Genomic DNA, 25,923 nt, shown 5'->3' with positions numbered 1-25,923 from the left:
AAATCATATCTAGTTAAAGACATTACCCTTAAAAATTGAAAATTTTCCCTCATTTCACGTAAATGTGCAAATGTTTACCAAATTTCACAAAAGATTAATATTTGCGAAAAAAATCATCTTCTATTGTGATGTTTTTTGTACTTAAAAATGCCATAACTATTTGAAAAATGAACAAATTAAAATAATTTATTTTTATATTGAAACTTTAGATATTTTTCTTTCATTTGATATAAAATTTGTTTGAAAATCTGATTCTAAACCTGCCCACAAGGGGGATTCAATAAAGCAAATAAAACATTTAAAATAGCAACTTTTTTTGATTTAGGCCACCGATTTCTTAAAATTATTTACTACCTTAAGATTTGTATCAAAGCGATAGTGATGTTAAATATCTGTTAAATATTATAGACGATACTAACGCATATTTACTCAACATTAGTATTTAGTTTTTAATATTTACAAATCCAAAAATATGCTTACAAGTAAAATACTTAAATATTTTAAATAGTTACATAAATTTGTATACATTTTAAAGTATTAATTAATATAAATCACTTGATTTCTCTAACAATAATAACTATTATAAAACTTGATTTGACAATTTTAAGCTTCATATATTTCTCGATTTAATTATTTTTGAGCATTTTTTAAATTCATTTTTCATTTTAAGTCATTTTTTTTTTAAAACAACTATTGACTTATCACACAAAAGACTAAAATACATATTGAAGTGTAAAAATAGTTTTAAATGTAAATAATTGATAATTCAATCTTATGTGTTATTCTAATTTTTCATTTAATGATAATTTTGAAAACAAATTATAAGTTTCTTTTACAAAAAAATCAAAGTATGTACTCATAAATTCTGCAAAGCTTTCCTTACATTGAGTATTAGCTCTAATTACATTGTAATGTTTGTAATACGATTGTTCCAGAGTAAGTTTGTTTGAATAAACACATATATTCCTCGAAATATTTGATATTTCCGAAAATGATTTTTTTAATATTTTATTAAAATTAATTGCAAATTTATCACCTTCTGGTAATGGCATATTAATTATAGATGATAATTTCGAAAAAAATTGGTCTGTAGCACTTATTTCATTATTACCTTCAGGCAACAAACTTTTAAAAAAACATGCAGAATTATAAAGTTCACGTACTAATTCTTTATATTCCACGATTTTCTTAAGAAGCAAATTTTTTATTTCTATTCTTTTGTCTTGCGTTATTTTTTTATCTTGATAGATTATCTTATAATCATTTGTCATGTAAGACAAAAGTCGATTAGTTAACTTAATTTGTTCCCAACACTTACACTTTATGAATTCAAAAATCAAGTTTACCTTATTTTCATAATTAGTCGAATTAACATGCAAATATTTTGACGAATGCAGTTCTTCGTTAGGAATTTCNGTCATGTAAGACAGAAGTCGATTAGTTAACTTAATTTGTTCCCAACACTTACACTTTATGAATTCAAAAATCAAGTTTACCTTTTTTTCATAATTAGTCGAATTAACATGCAAATATTTTGACGAATGCAATTCTTCGTTAGGAATTTTNGAATTAACATGCAAATATTTTGACGAATGCAGTTCTTCGTTAGGAATTTTAACAAATTGTGTAATATTCTTATTCACATATTTTATATATTCGATATTATCAAAAATATTATTAACTGTGAAAATTTGCATGTTATTGCCTATTCCATGTTTAACTTTTATACTCTTGAGATTTTCCCATGCATCTACATTCTCAAGTTTTTCATTAAGATTTTTAATTTTTTCTTGCTCACTTAATATCAATAATAATACATTTGATGGTAGTAATTGAATTAAAATAACGATTAATGCAAAATTAAAAAAATTCATATTTTACATAAGAAATTGTAAATAAATTTATTAAATTCTGCTAAATTAAAGTCAATAGGCACTAACACACAAACTTTTACTGAGATTCACGTATAGTTTAATATCATTATTTAATTTAAGTGGGAATATAAATGATTTATAAAAATAATATCAGGCCAACTGTTTACTTTTTTATTTATCTTTCAATTAATTTACTTACATTTTAAAAATAATTATTTTAATATACGTTATTTATAATAGAACTCATTCTACTACAAATATACTGTAAATAAACTACTGTAAATATATCACAAACATACAATTGTGTAGTTGGTTAATAAAAAATTCAAATGGTTTTTTTTTCAGGAAATTTATATACTCGATATTTAAAAAAGATAATTGCAAAAATTGCAATAAAAAATACTAAAAATAATTACAAATAATAAAGATTACTATTCAGCTTGTTAGAATTAATAAACTTTTAACTAAATTAATTAATAAATATAAAACTAATTTTTTATATTATTTTAATTTATGAAAACTTATTTTAGCTTAGATGCGAAGCTAAGTAGGTATTGGATTTATTGTGATGTGTTTTTTTTTGTGTCTGTTACCACTTTTTCTCAGCTCTCACCGAAATGACAACTTCTTCACAAAAAATTAACCTTTTCAACTTAACTTTTGAAAGTGTTCCGGAAAGTCTGACACTTTTATATATATAACCTTAATTAAAACTAATTTAATATTAATTTATTATGGAAAAAAAAAATTTTGGACTTTATTTTGTCTTCACGGTAAAAATGGCTACCAAATGCTATTTTTTTGTGAAAATTTTCGATTTTATTTTTTACAATTTTAACTTTATAATGCTATAACTTATTAAAAAGTGTCAAATTGAAAAGGATCAACACAATTTCTTTATGAGAAATAATATTTATATCCCTTTTTCATTCGACATACTTTATCTTAATAAGATAAAGGATATTAATAAGGAAATAGCAGATCATGTAGCTTTTGGAATAATCCACCGATGTGTTAAGAGTAAACACTATCTAAAGATTAGCATCGAAGCGTTTTTTATTGATAGTGATTTTAATCACTGTCAGATATCATTAAGAAAGTATTCAACACAATTTTTTTATGAGAAATAATATTTTTTAACAATCCCTTTTTCATTCGACATACTTTATCTTAATCAGGATATTAGTAAGGAACTAGCAGATCATGTAACTTTTGGAATAATCCACCAATTTTTTAAAATTAAACACTATCTAAAGATTTGCATCGAAGCGTTTTTTTTTTTGGTGGTAATTTTAATCACTGTCAAATATCATTATACTTGATCCAACTATGCTGTGTCACTACTGTGCCGCGACCAACCTGTGCTATGTTTTTTTTTTATCTTATATTGTAAGTTTTAAACAGTAATAAAAACAATTGTATTTATTATTTTTTTTCTATATACTAAAAAAAAGTACATAATATTATTTTTTTGCAGTTTTTTAACAGGATATACAAAAAAATGATCGACATTTACTCGATAAAATAGAAAATAAATTTATATTTTTACAAGTAATTTAAAACGCGGTTCATTATATAGATATTTTTGAATTTTGTTACATTAAATAATTTCTTGGTGTATTTACTATATTTTTGTTCTTAAAAATTCACTAGACAACAAGGAATTTTCATCAGAGACGAAAAAATACATTTCAAAACTACTTTTTTGCTTTGAATTAAAATCCGCAATTAAACTTTTTTCATACCTTAAGTATTTGAGAGAATAAATAATTCGTAAAAAACAATTATGGTTTTATCTATTGTTTTTATAAAGATCGAAGTACAAATCAGATAACTTTTGGATGTTGTAAATATATATAGTTTATTAGACACACAATATGTATCCCAACTCGTATATAATACACAGAAGAATTATAATTTGTATATAATTATCCGTATTGAAATTGTTTTATATGAAAATATATAATTGGCAAAAAATGAGGGTCTCGAAATCACCAGTGTGCAGGAAGTGTGGAGTAGAAGAGGAAGATTTATTTCTTATACTGTGTAATTGTGAGCCTTATCCGCACTAAGATCAAACTACTTGATTAAATTTTTTTCTGAAAAAGAAGATATCAAAAACCTAAGACCCAGAAAGATACTTAACTTCGCCAGAAAGACAGAACTCTTTGGATACCACAGGTGGGACTTCATATTCCATCTTTTATACAATGATAGGTACATTATAATAATACTTAGGTATGTTAACCAAATCAAGATAATTCGGTATGAAGTGTGCATAGTGGATCAACAGGTCTGAGTGCATGGGCGTTATGTACACCTCATTAATAACTAAAACTAAAACTAATTGGCAATAAAATAGCCAATACAATTTTTACATTTAAATCAATCTTTTTATCACCTATTTACTTAAGATTATTTTAATTAAGTAAAAATAAAACAATTGTTATTTAAATAAAAGGTTTGTCAAATAATTTGTTGATATTTACGTTTATTAAGTGAAAATAAATAAAAATGAACTCTTTGTTTTGCAATAACTTTATTTAATATACAATGTATAATGTTTCAATAGTGGTACGTTATAAATGCATATAAACTAAAAAAGAACATATTTGATGTTATATTTCTGTATAACTCTTTGATTAAAAGGTTTTTTTTGTTTTTGTCTTTATGGTAGTAATAAATGACTTAAATAAATTAACTAAAATAAAATACTCCGAGTCTTTCGTATATACAAAAAGGTTGCTTTTAAAATTTTCAAACTATGGAAGAATATGTGTATAGCTTAAAGTATACGATTCTGTGCATTTTTTTATTATATAGTATTTTATATAGGAACATACACGGCTGTGAATTTTAAAAATGTATAAGCTAGTTAATTATTTTTAAAAGTTACAATAATTAACTTGTTAAAAATAATTTTTTTGTTATTTACTTAATTAAATTATCACATGTTTATCATTGGGAGATAGTTAAGGATAAAACTATGTAAATACATAACATTAAATTTTTACCAGAGGTTTAGTTATTGGGAATGTGGAGAGAATTACTTCTTTAGAGAAAAAACTTCTATGCTTCTATATGTATCTATACTGTAATTGTATTATCTTTCTAATAATTGACTCAAACAAATTTTACAAATACATGGAGACTTAAGTCCTTAAAAGAATTTTAGTTATTTTTTTTGCATTTATTATTTAGGAGAATGTTTATTAGGTAAGCTCTGTTCTAATGATATGTAAAAAAAAATAAATGGAGTTACAAAGTACGTGAAAATTAATATATAAATAAAAATATAATAATATTAAATATTAATATAATAAATTACTTTTACATAGATTATTTAATGAGAAACTAAATATATCTTTTTCCTTCGAATATTTGTTTATTCAAATTATATTAAGAATAAGTTTTTAATTGAAATTAAAATTGTTTGTTTATTTAATTTGTATGATTTTGAATTGAAATAAGATTATACATTTTTTCTATGACAATTTAAAAGGAATTATTTGTAAGATTTGTTGACATTTGTTATGTTATATATATATATTATGGTGGCTCTCATAAAATATCGGTGAGCTAAAAGAATAAAAAAAAAAGAATCTGCCGTAGGACTTTTACACTTGATATTTTATCTAGATTTAAAAAACAACTCAAGATGAAATTAGGAAGTTTGAATGTGATTAATATTTCCAAAAATTAAGTAAATAAAAAACCTGTTACGGTATATTTTATTTAATGTTCTCATAACTTTTTAAAATTGTAATATTGTAATAAGCAACTTTTAGATTTGTTTTATAGTGTGCTTAAGTTTAGATTAAAATATCTTTTTAAGTTACTATTTTTTAAAATTAGTTATTATAGATACTAATGTAAAGAAACGTTTAAATATTTTATAAATTTTCAAAAAAACTTAACCATGTTTCTTACAAATTATAAAAATATACATATTATTTTTATCATTTAATTATGAGCAATGTCAACTAAATACTAAAACATTATAAAGTTAAAAAAAAATGATTATTACTTATTTTCAACAAACTAATATTTTCAATTGCTAGTTCTCGCGTCTCATTACATTTAATTTGGGTGTCCCTAACGGATTTCCTAATCTAATAAAATAGTAATGTTGAGTATGAACCAGATATTACAATTTGATTAACTGCCCGAAAGAATTAAAATCTTAATAATTTATAGTAATGTACATTTTGAAATTTAATGTCAATATCTAAAATTCTTATTTTAATATAGTCAAAGAACATCGAAATAATTAGTTTATAATAATAGTAACTTTGTTGTTTCCAATAAAGTATAACATTTGAAACTATAAATTGAGTTGTTGAAGAATTTTATTTTAGAAGGTTCAAGAGGTATAATGAAACGATGTAAGGTATAGAATTACAGAACAGAATTAATTACATGGTATTTGGTTACTTTTTTTGATTGGGTGAATAGTATAAAATTTCCTGTAGTATATTCAAACTCAGATTAAGGAAGGAAATGGACTCTAGAACTCAAAATTTAGGGAACTGAAATTTTTTTGTTAACATAAAGCATAAAATATGAAACCTAAATGACTTCTTTGTTAATTATAATTTGATTTCATGATTTTCTTCTATGAAACAGTTAAATTATTCACATAGTATAAGAGATCATTTGGAATGATTAGTTTTAGGTCAATAACTTATCAACATTTCGTCTACTTACTTTACCTACCTTTATTAAATATTATTAGTACTTATACATTTTTTTCCTTAATGTGAGTTTATGTAATTAATAAATATAATAGTAAGTAAGTTTATTTGAAATTTCATTATTTGTTCATTGTCCAAAGAATGCGACAAAGGTATTTTAATATTATATTTTTGTTGAAATAAAAGTATTGGAAATTCCTAAATAAATCTTCGGCTTTTTGTTTATTCTAACAAAACATTACACCTGAGCTCAACGTAAAAAAAAATACGAGTCGAGATAAAAAGATACTTTTTCAATTTGTGATAGCCTTTAAAAATATTATATATCAAGATATATATATATATCTCTTGATATTATGGGGAAAGTTGTAAAAATGTTTTATCCCAACATAAAGTTAAACTTACATAGTAGTTTTATAATGAAATAACAATAAATAATACGAAATTGTAATAGAACTAATTATTAAAGTAATTTAGGAAAAAATATTTTCTAATAACATAATAAAATTTGTTTCAATAAATAAAGTTTTTGTAAAACGACGAATTCTAAAATATTTAGAAGTTTGTATTGAGCTTAGTAGAGAAAAATTTGAATCTGGATGCTTAGGTTCTTTTGCCTTGAGGGGCCCGGTAGGCTTCCTGTCCTTACTAGCACAAGCATAAATTTTATAATAAATATTGATCACTTGTAGCTAATATTATTTAAAATTAAAACGATTTTAAGAATATTATTAATTAAAAACTAAAAAATATTAAACTCAAAAAGCCACAAAAAAAAATGACTAAAAATTGTAGATAAGTATTTCGGAAACAATGTTACCATTATCAACGCTAAACACATACTAAAAGAAGGTATATAAAATAAATAGTTACAAAAAATTGACTCTTCCAGAAACTAATTAATTAAGCAAATAATAAAAATTATATAAAAATTTACTTAATTATAGTCTTGATTTTGAGGAATATATCAAATGCAAATATTGGCTTTTTTAGAAAGTTAATACATCTAAGATTTTAAAGTTTTGATAAAGTAACAGAACAAACACTTTTTATTTAATTAAGTTGTATTTCAAAACCTTATGATAATTATAATTGCTCGTTTAAATTCTAATTAACTTATTGAACAATATAACCATTTCTATAATGGTTTTACACTTAGTTTATAGCTGTTAAAGACTGGTTATGACAGTTGAAACTTTTAGGGATATAGACAAATATATGGTTAAGGTAAACTTTTTTTTTAATTTAGTAAAGAATCTTTTATATATATGAAAACGCTTAAATTTAAAAAATGATACTTTTTTCCGTGAATAAAATATTATTAATAGAAATATACTATACACTTTTAATGATTGTACTATATTAATTAAATTATTAATTCATATTGATTATGAGCATCTCTATAATTAGTATGGATTCAATTTTTATCATTATTAGTGTATCATGGATCACAGTTTATTTTGGACAATATTTTATATGCAATGAATATTTATTTTTTTTTTTTGTCAATAATGGTTATCAGCACATTTTAGTCGATAGATCCATTTGAAAATTTACCTGTCTATAATAATACAAATAATTTATCGTAAATAAGTATTGTATAAACTTGTAAAACCAAGGCTATAAAATATTACACGTTATTTCATGACAAGCGATATAATAGAAGCTCTGTATGTGATAGTTAGACAATAGAAATATTTTAACTATATCTACTTAAACTTTTGTCCTTGATTCGTTGTGACATCTGATTTCTTTACAAGAAGAGCTAAAGCGAAGTTATGATAATGTTATCCTACCACAAAAATATAAATGAACTTGTTATTATTGCACTTAAGCACATTATAATTATGAAATCTTATTATTTTATTATAAGATTATTAAAATATTCATTTTACTTTTGTGTTTCAGGTCCAAAAAACAGTGTAATTAATCAAACTATTTTTGATAAAGGAAACGTCACGTGATGAGAATGCTAATTTAAAACTATCCCCTGTTACTTAACCTTTACTACTCTTAAAAATAATTATGATTGCGAACATTATGAAAATAATGCGCCTATTTTCTATAAAGAAGCGTTGTATCGATTATTCATACATTCGGCTATAATAAAAAGTAATTTTTCTAAAAATAAATCAAATATAAGAAGAAAAGGTTCGTCTATTGTTTAAGTTTTTTTAAGCGGGTTTATATTTCGTTTTTATATCAGAGCTCAAAATTCCGTAAGCTATTTTTCGTATTAGGATGTATCTACATAATTGGGAAAATATGAATCGTATGAATATTGGGTTTTTTTTAAGCGGTTTGTTTTAGTTTTTATAGTGGTACCATTATCTACTAGATACCTACCTAGACGATCACTTATAATTCAATCAAACAAACATAATATTATTCTGTCATTCTGTAGTAAACGTACAGCCCAATAAATGTGTATCGATCGATGTGATGACTTCACGACTTTGCTTTTGTATATTTTGAATACTAAGTCACAGTGAGGTCAAATGGTGGATAATAGCAATCGTGTCAATTGCAAAGAACGTGTATCATAAAATTGTTTAGCCCGCAGGAGGAAAAATAAACATTTTTCTCGATAAACGCGGGTATCTGAATTGTATCTGCTACTGCTATCCTTGACCGATATACATTTAAGATGACCGAAAAGGATACATTATTATATAAAACGTTTAATTTAACATTGTTCAAGGCCAGCACATCTTATTTCCTGTTTTAATTTCGGCATGTGTGACGTAAAGGAGCAAACATTTTTTAATAATAAAATATCTAGTATTTGCTTTTCAAATGTAGAAATAGTTATATGTTGACTTTTTAAATTAACATTAATTTGAGTTTTTCTGGGTGGATTTATGGATCCACGTTTAAAATATTACCCGGGTTATGAAATAAGTTGTAACACAATCATATATCTATTATTCATACTTTATTTTTCAAGTTGTTGCAGTTTTGAAATAAAGTCGATATTATCAAATGCATAAAACATTTAAGAATGATATGCAATATTAATATAATATGACTCTAGTATTTTAAATAAAAATATTGAACTCAAAACACAAAAAGAAACACTTGTATCACTTTAGGTTTTAAGCTACTCTAAGGATAACTTCACTAAATTAAATTAAATTTAAAATTATACAATTACAATGTCTATTATAATTTGATAAACATTTTAATATATTATATTAACAAAATATTACAAAAATACGTAACATGCAATATCTATTAACCTCTTACACATTATCTCAAATAGTACCGACGTTCCGTTTTATTGGGGGGGGGGGGGGTTGCTGACACCAGCTGTACTTGCTGACACAAAGGCTTCCACAGGGTGAAAAAATATTTTCACCATTAAGTGAAAAAACCGAATATATGATGATAGCTGTTTTAATAACGATAGAAAGATCCAGATATCAACATAATTCGTGATATTTTTCATTTACAAATTTAATGACATCTTTTAGAACTTTGTAGAAATATTTTACAGATACTTTAGTCCTATGATACATTTCGTATTACAATTAAACTTAGTCTTCCATACTAATGATATTTTATAAAATGTCAGTAAGAATTTCATGAAATAATCTCTGGTCATTTCTACATGTACAGATTAAGACTAGTAAACAAATAAATGTAATAATAATAGTAATTGTTATGTACGTAATTTTCCGCTCTTCGAAATGGTCAAAACAGTTGTAGACAGAGATCCCTTAAACGTGATCCAGTTCGTTAAATAAATCCTTTTTTGAAAACTACTCATTAAAAATGTTTACATTTAATTAGCAAAAGTTTTCACACTATCAATTGGCCAGTTAATTTAACGGTCATAATTATTAAAATTCATAAATTGTAAATGTATACATATTTATATCACATGTGTATTTAACTCGTAGAGTTGAAACTATACTGCCGATTTTGCTTATATACCACTGTTTTTGTTTTTGTCGTCGTTGTTACTGTTTTTCATTGAATGTAAAAAATTTTTTATGGCACATCATAGTAAAGTTAATACCTTCTCAGCTTCTCATAAAAGCTAAAAATGTCAAAAACGAGTACAATAAAATATTTCTTTCGATTTCTGGGAGATTACAATCCTCTGAGCCTCCACTGGTTGCGCTACTGGGTACTAGAAGATTCACTGAAAATGTTCAAGCGTGTCGTAATTACTTTGTAACGGTATTTCTTTAAGACATTTTGCCGTTCTTTCTTAATGTAATGTTAATAACTCCCAACTTTTTCGAATACTGCCTCGGAGAATATTTTCTGAAAGAAACACTGCTCTGTATGATTTTATATACTAGTCTAAAGTTGTAACCTATAATTTTAAATAAAAATATTATTATGTAAATTAACTGTTGTTAACTTCCAAGCACGGACGTTCTCACGGGGACTAGGGCGGATTAAGACTTGTATGGGCCCCAGGGTGGTACCTTAAGATAGGCCCGCTATAGAAAACATCGCTACCATAAAATAAAATGAAATAAAAAATAGTAAAACTGTAATTAATTACGATTAGGCTAGTAAAAGTCGAGATGGGCTTCTTAAACTCGTGGACCATGGGGTGTTCGCCCCCTTGCTACCCCCTCTTAATCGTGACTTGCACGGGAGTGATAAAGTGGTTAGATTCCGATAAAAATAAATACATAGTAATGATGCATTTTGGAGGGACTAGTAAAAAATTTCTTATGTATATCTACTTCTAAAACGAAACCATGAGAACGGCACTGCTTCCAAGTATGGAATTTTATATAAACATGTTAGTAAAATTAAACATAAAGGTAATCTAGTAGGAGCTGTTAAAAATACTTTACAGATCAATGTAAAAGTTAAATAAAATATTACAATGTATTCCGAACTTGTTTAACTTAAGATGATTACTGATTCAGTGAAAAGTAATTATTGTGTTCTTATTAGGAAAATGATTTATGACGATAAAAATGAGTCCTTCAAAAAATAGTAACTATTCAATTATGTTCATATGTGGACATTGTTTATATTTAATATTAGTTACTGTTATTATGTATCTACGGGTAGATCATAGTTAAACATTTGAATAATAAATCTTATAATTATATTGTTTCAATGTATATTACACAATTAGTTTAAAAATAGATATTTATTTAAACTTGTATCCGCACTTTTTATTTTACAGCTGTCAATCAATATAATTAGCTTTAATTAATTTTTTATAAATATTAATATTTTTAGATTGTAGTGTGGCGAAGTGGATCATTCAGTCACAGCCTTAGTGCTGATATTCAGCTGCGCTATTTTCTATAACTAGCAGCTGTTAGTTACCAAATGGCGGATTATACGGGAAATTTAACAGTGTCCTGTTAAATTTAAAAGTGCCCAGACCTGTCCCCTGACCGATACCTCGGCCATAATGAGGTTGTATCAGATCGACAGACGGTGTAAAATCCTTATCAAATCATAAATGGTTGACTTCAGATAATTGGGATAGAGGCTAAAGAGATGGTGATTATGCTGTATTTCCTTTAGATATAGAAATATAATTTTCTGAAAGTATTTTTGCTATTAACCTAAATATTAGAAATAATTTTTGTTTTATTAAACTTTTATAAAAATGAATAATTTTTGACTGTATAATCAAAATAGATACACTTTTTTTAGATTTAATGTTAGTTACAGTACTATTTAAAACACATAAATAGATGATATAATAAAAATTTTAGGACAAAGCACATTTTTCAAGTTCTATTTGAATATTAACGCACCCTTTTAGGCAATTGTATTACTATCGAGTGATGAGTTAAAATATTCTTTCTTTATTAATACAACGTTTGAAAATAATTTATTTTTCTTTTAATAAGAATTGTTTTACCATATATGTTGTATGTTGTATCTTATATCTTGAAAATATATCACAAATAAGTGGGTCTATTTCGTAAGTTAGCTATACATTTTAATTTGAAAACTTAAGAAATATATCATTTCATAGTTTTGTTATCAAAATACCTTATAATTTCGATAAGTGTGTTTGTTAAAAATTATTAACAAAAGTGAATAACAGTCAATAATTTTTTAACAATTATTTTATTGAAATATTTGTCAAATTTCAATTTTACAATTAACAAAATCACATATCACTTAATTTTATCAACACTAAAAGGATATTTCCTTAATATACTTTTCAGAATAAAATATAATTTATATATTTAACAGTTACAATTTTTTTAATACAAATAAGCCTAGTCCTTTATTAGGTTTTACAATAGTATACCAAAATAAAGAATTAATTAAATGTCACATAATTAAAATCAAAGCATAAAATAAAAGCAAAATTTACAATTAAATATACAACTTATTATTTTGAAATGTATATATTAGCACATAATATGTAAAATAACTAGTAAATAATGATGGTTTATGGATTATAATTTAAATAATAACTCAGAAAAAAAAAATTAAGTTTTGGATTTAATAAAATCATTGCATCAAATGTTTTTGGATGTATCGAAGTTATAATTATACTAATTTAATTATTTTAAACCATGAGCCTGTAGCTATTACAGTGAAGACGGATTCTGCAACGAGTCCGTAATGTCAGCTCATAACTGAAAACGTGGATACATCCGTAAACAATTCAAGCAATACTACAATCCACGAAAGCTTTAACACATTCATAATAAAATTATTATACAAGGTATAATACAATAAAAAAAAAAAAAAAATTGTATAATCCGACTAAAAATACTATAAATGCTCTATAATAAAAATTTTTTAAAAACTATAAATATCACATTTGAAGGTATACACAATCCTTTTTGGCACTAATTTTCACTTAAAAGAGTACAGTGTTAATAATAATTGGAACAACATACAAATATATAATCAGCTAATTACACTGTTATTTTTTTTATCTTTTGACATTATTCAAACATAATCAAATTGTATTAAATTTACCAAAATTATATTTTTTAATTAAAAATTTTTATTTTTAATTGTTAATATGTATTTAATGTGATTTATGGACTATTAAATACTACTTGGAACTTAACTTGGTAAGTTATAAAAGTATTTATTATTTTGCAAACAAAATTATTAGTCATTTCAAAATTGTAAATTATATTATTAAAAACATTTATATGTTAATATTAATTTAAAAATAATAGTATCTAGGAATTATATGTATTATAATATAAATATCATACAAATTTAAACATGTAAATTTGAAAATTATCTTTGTATCATATAAAAAGAATCATTATAACATTATGATGTTATTATATAAAAACTATTTTTCACGTTCCGTAATAAAAACAGTACCTACATTTTTTAAATTTACAAGCGACATTTATTTTTTGAAAAAATATTTTTTTTTATTTATTGTTGTTTTATATAATGTAAAATTTGCTACCAGGGCATAGAATAACACCTGTCCCCTTCAAATGCATTCTTTTAGAATGAATAATTTTTGAAAAAATTTAACAATGGAAATAAAACATTGAAAAAATGTAGTATGCACTTCATTTTTATAAAATAATAAATAACACTTTTCTTTATACAAAATTTAGATAAAAATAATACACTGATAATGAAGGTTATTCAATTAAAAGAGAATAATTTAAAAGTTAAAACACACCAAGCATAGAAGTTATGAGGCGAAACTAATAATTATTCTTCTTGTGTCTGAGGTATCCCCAGTGCAAGAAACTGTCATTTGAGGAACATTCTGCGTTGATGTTTACAGTCTTCTATGGCAAACCTATATTAAACAATAAAATTTTATAGTTTTAAATAATATAAAACTACAGGGATATTAAGTAAAGGTTAGAAGACGATCAAATTTGTATTAAACACAAAGATATATTGTTGTTTTTTAGTCATTCAAAAATATTTTTAAAATTTATTTTTTTAAATATTACTCAAATAATTTCAAATATTCTTTTTTTGGCTGTCTATATGCTGGGATATAACACTTTATGAATATTGATAAAATTATACAGATCATAAATCTTTCTGAATAATTAAATAAATTAAATGAATCCAGAGTATGTTTAATAAGAATTAAAAAGCTTAATGATTATATGAAAGCCAGCTAAACTACTATATAAGAATCATGTATATCTAAGTATATTTTTGAGTGTTAATTTTGATTAAAAATCTTACTTGTACATAAAATAAGCATTAGGAGCAGTAGCAAGGTGCCATAGAGAATGAGCGTCAAATGTCCACAAAATTGGAGGGAAATCTGCTAATTCTAACAGTGATGCTAATGTCATACCAATTACATAAAATATCAAATATTTACCATGACCCATTTTTTTGCGGTTCCATACAGCCCAAATTAGCATAGCTGTTCCAGTAACTGTGCCTAAAAATTAGACAATTTGGTTAAAATAAAAACAACATTTATAACAAATATCTTTTATATAAAATAGCATACCAACTAGTAAATTTGTTGTCATATTATATTTATAATCATATTCTGTAGTGAGTAAGTATAATGAGTGATAAATAAAAGCAAAAGAACAAATTAATGTAAACGTGCTTTTAATAATTGGTTTACTAAATAATAAAATACGATGTCCAATGGTATAAAAAGCAAACAAAACCATTGCATATGCACTGATGTAATCCATAATTTCAGTAAACATGGTATCTCGTCCATGAAATACAGCTGACCAGATCCAACAATTTGCTGACACCTGTTAAGACAAAAAGTACTATGAATTAAATAATATCATCATATTTAATTAAAAAATAGTTAATTCATTAAAAGAACTACAATTTCATTTTATTGTAGAGTAGTGAGAGGCAAATCATTAGAGAGTAAAAGTTTGTAGAACTTTCAAGAAAATTATCAAGGTCAATAGAACTTTTTTATTTCTTAATAATTCTGGTTGCTTGGAGTGAAGTGATTGTTATAATGCATTAATTATTACAAATAATTAATGCATTAATTAATTAAAATACAATAATTAATCATTTACTATTAATTGCTATAATTATTAATTACATTTGGTTTTCAAAAAATATATAAAATATTTTTATAGTAAAACCAATAAGTTATACTTTTGTACTCCTTCTACTTTTTTAAATATTAATTTTTTTTTAGTTTTACATGACATATAAATTTGTTCTATTATAATTTGAGAGAATATTTTGAAAGTAATATGAATTCCTCTTAAATATAACAAATATATTGTAAGTTTTAGCTTAAAATATTTTAATGATCCTAGTTATAATTTTTTTTAAATGACAATTGTGTTATAAACGTATCTCACCACAAGAGGCCAAATAATGAATTTTTGATATTTGGCATTTTAATATAACTCATTTTAGTTTATTATTCTCTGTCTAAATATGTAAGCAACTTGTATAAAATTTGATTTAAACATAATTTAAATGTCTAAAATAAGTAGCGCACAATGTAATGATTATGGAAGATTGATACTTGGTAGCTATTTATCACAACTCTTTTAGATATGGCCCATATCATTTAAACATAATCTCCCCCAAAACAGTGTATTTGATACGCTTAGGTAACCAAAGTGACTTATTATAAAAGGTCCAATGGAAATATTTTTCCCTATCTAATATTAAGAAATAGTTACATATGAAAAAGCCATTACAGTTACATATTTATAAATTTTTGGGGGGTTTGAAATAAATATTGTATTATATATATACCTACTTTATAATTTGGGATGAACCCCAAAATCATCCTGTATACGGGGGACTGTACTATTAGGAAATTTTACTGGTTTATGTAAAACTTAAATGCTATTGCTTTACTATGGAACTAGTAAAAAAATTACTATCATGTAGAAATAGGTAAAATATATTTCATAAGAGTAAATCATACATTAATAAATAATAAATGATTACAGAATTATATGTTTTTAATATTCATTGTGTTACTCTTAGAATATTTATAAATTTATTGTGATTTTTTCATAATTTAGGAAATATTTTAGTTATAATTTTACCAATGTGTAGAGCGACCATATATTGAATGATGGCAAAGTAAAACGTATTTGTTCTCTAAATCTGTTGAACATAAATAAATTTGTGAGCAAGTTCAATATAGAAAATGCTACTGATGCAGGTTCTTGTAAACCAAGGATTCTTTTAAAGGGCCACTGTAACAATAGAAAAGTATTAATTATTTCAAAACTAATCTTTTTTAATTAAAAATATTTAAAAATTACAACCTTTCCGTGAAATTGAGGGACAGGCCAATCACGTTCAACTAAACCTTCTACCATTGGCCACATACAGTCATATTTACAATTTTCTGAACATTTCCATTTGAAAACATCAAAAATAGCACCACAACAATTTCTTTTATACCGTGTACCATCTAAGAAAATGATAATGTTTAGAAACCAAATACTAAGACAAAGTTCTGTAATTACCCTTTTCGCATCTTTTGTCAGTGCATTCTAAAACACAATTTCTATAAGAAGGAAAACTGTCTCCGAGGGAAGTATGTACTTCTACATAATTGAAAGCAAAAATCACCAGTAGAAATAAATGTGTCATATTAAAAAATTGTCGGGGTTTCTGGGCATCACTCGTACTTTATAATAAAAAATTAAATGTAGTAGATATGAATCCTATGATTCATATAATACAATAAAAAAAAACTGCCAAAACATCTCTGGATAGTAATTATACAATATAGAAATATAAACTTTTTGTGAAATACTTTCTTTTTTAATTATTTTAACAATTTCCTTTAGTTGCAGACATTCACAAAAAAGAAGACTGTATTAATAATCAGCTGTTATCTTTATATAATAAGATATTGTTATTGATAAGAAAAACATAACAAGGGGTTGGAAACATATAGTATCCCCTAAATCTACATTAACCAATGGAAACCAATTGTTGAGCCCTCGAAAGTTCTTGTTATATTATCCACTAGATTGGGTTGTCTAAATCAGAGATAAATAGTACATAAACTAAAATCGGACGTTTCAAGTATCACTTTTTAGGATATGTTTTTCAATTTATGAAGTGAAATTAATTGTTTATGTATCCCTGTAATCACCTCAAATTTTGTTTGCTTATAATCATAATTGGTACATTTATTTATTTCGATATAATTAATTATTTTTTCAAAATAATTAATATTGGTACTAATTACAGAACCTTGATAAATATTAGATCAACTAAAAATAGATAACATAGAAAAATAGTTTTTCCCAATTATTTAAGATACACATATAAATTTATATTAAAATTCGAGTATAGCTATAAGTAGTTTTTTTAGCCTTGATGCGAATCTGAGAAGGTATTAGTTTCACTATGATGTATTTTTTTGTGTCGGAATTTTGCAATTTATCAGAAAAACACACACAAGTTCAAGTACATTTTGAACAATTGGAACCATAGCTGGTAACACAAAGTGGCAGCTTTTGATGGTATGGTTTACTGATTAGTTAATATTCCGATGAATAAAATAGATTTTAATAAAGAACTGGAGGTTATAAGAGAAATAGCTAGATTTAATGGATGTACCGAAAACGTAATTTCAAAATTAGTTTGAACACTAAAGTGGAATAAAGAAAGAAGGGCAGCTAGTACAATCACTAGCATGGGGAAACAAAAAGTAATTAGATCACTCAATCTATATTATCTGGGAATCTCAAATGGACTAGTTAGAATTTTTAAGAATTTTGGTATTACTTAAGTAATATCTAAAAGTAATAATTTAAGAGTTTTATTAGGTAACCCAAAAGATAAAGTAGAAGAGAGGGGAAATCGGCATTTATAAAATGCAATGTGAAAGTTGTAATAAATGTTATGTAGGACAAATAAAAAGAAATATAGGGATCAGGTTTAAAGAATACTTAAGAACCATTGAAAACTTGTTTTCGTGGTGAAAATGACTACCGTATTCAAAAATATGCTTATTTTTGTGTTAAAATTCTCGATTTGAAATTTTTGATTTTATATTTCTATAACTTTTTTATATTAAAATATTTTATAAGGGTTTGACATAGTAATGAGGAATATTGGCCAATTTAAGAATACTTGGGGATTTTGTCAATTCGTGAGCAACAAGGTTCTATCGAGGTTATAGATTCTTAGGGGTTCGAACAATAAAGAGAATTAGCTATAAATTAAATAAATGTAGATCCTTTGTGTTGAGTAATAAAAACTAATTAATTGGTAAGCACTTTTAATAAGACGTTGAGGCAACGAGGCGATAATCTTACTCACGAAGACCCACTCCAAATGTCTATTACATACAGTGAGATATACATTAGGTTTTTACACTCTCTTTAGGCATCCGACCTTCGAGACTTTGTAATGTGTAAATGTATAAAGTGTAGTAAACTAGTAAAATTACTAAAGAGAGAAATGATCTACTGCTTTATCGTTCTTTATTCAGATTATTAATTCTAAATAATTGAGATAATATAAATTGATTTACTTTGTATTTGAATTAATACTCGTTAATTTGAAGTCACTTTGAGTGCTGATTCAGTAAGCGTAAAATATCTAATTTAAAAATCTCGCTTAAGAATACCAATATTCACGCTAATAAAGGTATTAAGGATACATTTTGCAATATAATTTTTTAACACAAATGACGGATTTAAAATAAGCACAAAAATTTGCATAGGTCAACACGGGGTTGTTTATAAAAAGGTAAATGAAAGTGTCGAATACTAAAGAATGCAAGATGATATTCAATATAAAATCAAACATCCTATGACTCTCTATTTTTCGTGAGGCCACGGTTAAGACACATGGTTAATAATGATTGAATTGAGATATATATAATTATTAAGATAAAAAATACAGTAATGTAGTATTATGACAGATAAATTATTTGTTTATATACAAGTAATATAAAATGCAGATTATATATTTTTCATTGATAAATGTAAGATGCGTAATGTAAAGTATTGGGCATATCACGACAATAGTGATAATTTTATCTTGTTTCCTAAATAATAATGATTTATGTTGATTTTTTAATGATGTATTCAGTTAAAAAAAACTAACATTTATTTTTATAAAATACATACTTTACCACTGAAAAATAAAATTCACTAAGATGCCCTGAACTGGAGTGAAACCAAAATCGTTCTAAAAATAGGTTACCAAAAATATTGGAAATAAATCATCTTCATAAATTTTTAATTGCTACATTAAAACTTAAACTTATATCTTATTTAATAACTGTTTGATAATAATAATATATCTAATAATGTTATTTCATAAAAAAAAAGTGCCTGCAACAAAATAAATAAAACTTATAAATATTCATTTAATTATTTTTATTTGAAGACCACATAGATGCACACACTAATAAATTTAACATTTACATAGGTTTTATGGGATATTTTGAACTTTTAAATTATTTACTAATGTTTTTAACAAGTATTTTTTTTAAATATATTTTTAACAATCCTGCCAACAATATGAGGCTTTAATTAAAAATTAATATTGTGTATTTTAATATTTAATAAGAAACCGTTTATACTTTAAATTAAGAAATAACATATTTTCATAGAATCTATTTCAGAATATCATCATAACAGTAACGTCATATGATTTTTAAACCAAAAACATACTTCTAAAGAATCACTAAGTAAAATGCTTGTTTTATAATTTGAATGGATTCACTATCATATACAAAAAATATGGTTTTATTTTTTACTTAAAATAATATCACTACTTTCATATTTTAGAGCTTGTTTATAATTAGTTACAATACGATTAATTATTTTAAATATTTATAATATAAATCATTTATTTAAAAATAACTCATTAAATATTACTAACTCATATATTTATTTCAATATCATTTTAAATTTTATCTTCGCTTAATTTTCTAAGATATAAATTGTATTCTATTGAATCTTCAATAATTTTATCAATTTAAAATCTAAAAACGTGTTACATAGCCTATGCACAAATCAATTTGTTGTGTTTATTATAGTTTTTAAATTCTGGTACATAAATATTTTCTTTGTACATCATTTTTAAATATTTGCATTGTGTTTATGCAAGATCGAAATTGTTAATTATCATTTATAGAGAATATTGGTACATCGTAATATCTTCATCAAATACATAAATTGTTTTTACTGTATTTAATAGGGTTCGTCATCGATTTCGATATCGATATCACCGAATTTTTTCATTTTCCCACGATATCAATTATTTTTTAGATTTCGCAAAAATCGAAAAAAAAATGTTTTTTCAAAAAAATTTGAATTTGGTCGCTTTTTTATATTTTTGTTAAAATATATATATAATTTGATATTAGGCCAAAAACAGTTCGTGAAAATCTTATTGACATTTATCGTATTAAAATATATTGTGAAATAAAGAATTGAGATAATACGAAAAATTATACTATTGATACAAAATCTATTTTTACATTAGATTTTTTATTATTATGTCATTGTTATTTTTTTACGAAAATGGTTTTTGTTCGCATTGTTTTCTGTTTTAGCAGGTTTTAATACTATCATCATAATGTGCTTTATTATCTTATATTTGTTTTCTTTATTTTTTTATTATCTTGAGCAGTTATGACTTATGTTAATAATTCATCTTGGGTTTCACTTCCTAATGTTAGATATAAATATGGTAATACATTGGTTTTAAAGTTGACTCAAGTGGTGTTATTTTCAATAAAACTGAAGTATCATGTCGAAACTGTTTAACAAAAATAAAATAATGTGCTAACACAACAAATCTTACTGCACATTTGCATAATTACAATAAGAATCAAACCAATAAATCTTTATTAATAAAAAAGTGTTTCACGAGCAAATATATAAAATTAACTAAAAAAAGTAAACGCCATAAAGTGTTAACTGAATGTCTTTTAAACTTTATCATCAAAGATGTACGATCATTTCATTTGGTTGAAGGTACTGGTTTCAAAGATTTTATGTGGACTACAGTATTAGAGCATAATGTTCTTAGTATTAAAACACTAACTAGATTATGTGACACATTGTCAATTATTGAAAGAGCTAATCTAATAAAATACATGAAAATATTTCTTATTTAGGACTAATAATGGCCAAACATTTATTTAAATGAATTTTTTTTTCAATTGAAAAACTACTAGACACTTTCATGAGTGTCAAAAAAAAACTTTTTTTGAGCAATTTGTTGTGCTAATTTCAAATATGCAATTAGATCTTTGCTATCACCACTAATTTTTGATATCACTACTGATTAGTAAAAACGAGTATTAAACATAAAAAAAGTAACCAAAAAAAATTGGTTAAAATGAAATTTAACAACAGCGGACGAAAATATAGATGAAACTAGGTACGTAATATATCTGAGTAAATATTTTAATTATAACATATATTTATACACCAAAAGCTACACAGAAAGGATTAGTATTTCCAATAAAATTATTTATTATGATAAATACATAAAATGTAATAAAATTAATTGTTTATGTATCCCTGTAATCACCTCAAAATTTTCATTGCTTAAAATCATAATTGGTACAATTTTTAATTTCAATATAATTAATTATTTTTTCAAAATAATTAACATTGGTACTAATTACAGAACCTTAATAAATATTAAATCAACTAAAAATAGGTAACATAGAAAAATAGTTTTCCCCAATTATATAAGATACACATCTTATATAATTATGTATATATATATAATCATATCTCAATATTAAATTTCGAGTATAGCTATAAGTAGTTTTTTTAGCCTCGATGCGAATCTGAGAAGGTATTAGTTTCACTATGATGTGTTTTTTTTGTGTCTGTTGACACTTTTTTTCAGCTTTCACTGAACCGATTTTTGATGAACAATATGTCAAAAGATCACAAATCATATCTAGTTAAAGACATTACCCTTAAAAATTGAAAATTTTCCCTTATTTCACGCAAATGTGCAAATAGCTACTAAATTTCACAAAAGTATAATATTTGCGAAAAACAAACAAACAAACAAATTAAAATAATTATTGAAACTTTAGATATTTTTCTTTCATTTGATATAATTTTTTTGAAAATCTGATTCTAAACCTGCTCACTTATTTAAAATAACAACTTTTTTTGATATAGGCCACCAATTTCTTAAAATTAAATACTACCTACAGATTTGCATCGAAGCGATAGTGATGTTAAATATCTACCAAATATCATAGACGATACTTAATATACGCATATTTACTTAACACTAGTATTTAATTTTTAATACTTATAAATCCAAAAATATGCTTACAAGTAAAATATTATAATACTTTAAATAGATTACATATATTTGTATACATTTTAAAGTATTAATTTATATAAATCACTCGATTTCTCTTACAATAATAACTATTATAAAACTTGATTTGACATTTTTAAGCTTCATATATTTCTCGATTTATTTATTTTTTAATTCATTTTTTTTTTTAAACAACTATTGACTTATCACACAAAAGACTGAAATACATATTGAAGTGTAAAAATAGTTTTAAACGTAAATAATTGATAATTCAATCTTATGTGTTATTCTAATTTTTCATTTAATGTTAACTTTGAAAACAAATTATAAGTTTCTTTTACAAAAAAATCGAAGTGTGCACTCATATATTTTGCAAAGCTTTCCTTATAATGTATAGCAAGCGTATCTACATAGTAATTTTTGTAATACGATGTTTGGCGATTAAGTTTGTTTGAATAGACACACATATTCCTCGAAATATTTGATATTTCCAAAAATGATTTATTTAATATTTTATTAAAATTAATTGAAAAATCATCACCTACTGGTAATGGCATATTAATAATAGACCATAATTTCGAAAAAAATGGGTCTGTAGTACGTATTTCATTATTTTCTTCAGGCAACAAACTTTTAAAAAAACATGCAGAATTATAAAGTTCACATACTAATTCTTTATATTCCACGATTTTCATAAGAAGCAAATTTTTTATTTCTATAATTTTGTCTTGCGTTATTTTTACATCTTGATAGATTATCTTATAACCATTTGTCATGTAAGACAGAAGTCGATTAGTTAACTTAATTTGTTCCCAACACTTACACTTTATGAATTCAAAAATCAAGTTTACCTTATTTTCATAATTAAACGAATTAACATGCAAATATTTTGACGAATGTTGTTCGTAAGGAATTTCAACTAATTGTGTAATATTCTGATCCACATATTTTATATATTCGATATTATCAAAGATATCATTAACTGTGAAAATTTTCATGGTATTGCCTTTTCCATGTTTAACTTTTATACTCTTGAGATTTTCCCATGCATCTACATTCTCAAGTTTTTCATTAAGAATTTTAATTTTTTCTTGCTCACTTAATATCAATAATAATACATTTGATGGTAGTAATTGAATTAAAATAACGATTAATGCAAAGCAACAATTAAAAAAATTCATATTTTGCACATAAGAAATTGTAAATAAATTTATTAAATTCAATGGGCACTAACACAAATACTTGTACTGAGATCCACGTATAGTTTGATATCTTTATTTAAGTGGTTTTGTTATTTAATTTAAGTGGGAATATAAATGATTTATAAAAATAATATTAGGCCAACTGTATACTTTTTTATTTATCTTTAAATTAATTTACCTACATTTAAAAAAAAAATTATATTAATATACGTTATTTATAATAGAACTCATTCTACTACATCGATTAAACTACTGTAAATATGTCACAGACATACAATTGTGTAGTATGAAATTTCACACCTTTAATCAATAAATTCAAATGATTTTTTTTTCAGGAAATTTATATACTCGATATTTAAAAAAGATAATTGCAATAATTGTAATAAAAAATACTAAAAATAGTTATAAGTAATAAAGATTACTATTCAGCTTGTTAGACTTAATAAACTTTTAACTAAATTAATTGATAAATATAAATCTAATTTTTATATTATTTTAATTTATGAAAACTTATTTTAGCTTCGATGCGAAAATTAAACTAAACAAAAAATTAACTTTTTCAACTTAACTTTTGAAAGTGTTCCGGAAAGTCTGACACTTTTATATATATATCCTTAATTAAAGCTAATGTAATATAAATTTAATGGAAAAAAAAAAAGAATTTTCACACAAAAATAGCATTTGGTAGCGATTTTCTTCACCGTGAAGACAAAATTTATTTTTTTTTCCATAATAAATTAATAATAATATAATAAAGCTTAACCAGATTTATCCATATAAACAATTAAAATTATTAATTTATATTTTTAAATTATTTATTGTCGAATTAGGTTTGAGATGATAAAAGTATTCAACTACAAAAGTAAATAATATTACTTTGTAATTGATTAACTTTTTAACTCAATATGTGTGTGCAATTACTAATCTATAATATTCCAAATTTTATTGTAATATGTTGCTATATAAATATCTAAAAAAAAAAAGATATATAGTTTCACCTGAATTTAACAATGGATTTTTAAGTAGACCTTTTTAGCAACTTTTTTTTTATTGGTTTTTTTAGATAAAGTAAATCATTAATATTAATTCAGTTCTGCATATTTCAATCGTAGAATCTTTTTAAACACCAAAAGTTAATTATAAATTATTACTATGATTTATATATAAGTGATCTATTACGATAAAAATGCAAAAAAAAATAGTGCTTTTTTGATAAATTTACTATAAATAGTAATTATAAAATTTGCTGACTGCATATTAATCTTAACAATTTCATTTTTTTCTATTTAATGATGTCGATTTCAGACTTTACGTTGAACTAGAAGTTATTGTAATAGATTCATTTTTATTTATATAAACTTTGACTTTAAAGGACGAAAAATAGTAGGCTAAAAATTATTACTTTTAACATATTAAAAATAAAAATCAATAATAATTTGAAAATAATTAATTATAAAAAATATATAATATATAATTAAAAATTATACATTATATTTTTGAATCTAAGAATTACTAATCTGGATATAATTAAGGAAATAGAAGTTAATGTTGCTTTTGTAATTATCCACCATTTTCTTAGAATTAAACATCATCTACAGATTTTTTTAATTACAATTATCATGGATATTAATATAATAACCTTTTATTTCATTTTTAAATTAATAAATTGATAAATTGATTTAAGTTAGCTTGAACAAATCAAATATTATCGTATAAAATTTGATCTAAAAACTTGGTAAAGAATTTTTTTTTTAAAGATAATAAAATTGTTCTTTGATTTTAAATCTACTGTAATATGTTAGTAGATAACTTTTATTGGTTTTGCATAGTTTCTTATATTGGTTGTTGATTTTATGGTGCATTTAATAATTTACTTGTAAAAAGATAAAAAGTTTTTAAATCCTAAATACACAATACCTGTAAAATAGAAGCAAACATGCAACAAGACGT

General features: G+C 23.9%; 2 protein-coding genes across 2 annotated transcripts; both read right to left on the bottom strand.

Annotated features, from left to right (window-relative positions):
* Positions 1 to 568: 568 nt before the first annotated feature.
* Positions 569 to 24,073, bottom strand: LOC126903272 (uncharacterized). Its single transcript, XM_050681373.1, has 2 exons — positions 23,623 to 24,073; positions 569 to 1,346 (listed from the first exon to the last, which is right to left on the bottom strand). The coding sequence occupies exons 1-2, from the start codon at positions 23,950 to 23,952 to the stop codon at positions 780 to 782; spliced, it is 897 nt and encodes a 298-aa protein (XP_050537330.1). The 5' UTR covers positions 23,953 to 24,073; the 3' UTR covers positions 569 to 779.
* LOC126903270 (post-GPI attachment to proteins factor 3) lies at positions 13,697 to 17,318 on the bottom strand. The gene is made up of 6 exons (XM_050681370.1): positions 16,963 to 17,318; positions 16,759 to 16,907; positions 16,534 to 16,686; positions 14,988 to 15,249; positions 14,711 to 14,915; positions 13,697 to 14,306 (listed from the first exon to the last, which is right to left on the bottom strand). Exons 1-6 carry the CDS (start codon positions 17,087 to 17,089, stop codon positions 14,258 to 14,260), a joined length of 945 nt encoding a protein of 314 aa, XP_050537327.1. The 5' UTR covers positions 17,090 to 17,318; the 3' UTR covers positions 13,697 to 14,257.
* Positions 24,074 to 25,923: the final 1,850 nt, after the last annotated feature.

The sequence above is a fragment of the Daktulosphaira vitifoliae genome, unplaced genomic scaffold, assembly GCF_025091365.1.
Source record: "Daktulosphaira vitifoliae isolate Bord-2020 unplaced genomic scaffold, ASM2509136v1 Scaffold_3, whole genome shotgun sequence".
Taxonomy (NCBI): Eukaryota; Metazoa; Arthropoda; class Insecta; order Hemiptera; family Phylloxeridae; genus Daktulosphaira; species Daktulosphaira vitifoliae.
The sequence above is the reverse complement of the archived record's forward strand: the minus strand, read 5'-3'. Positions and strand labels throughout refer to the sequence as shown.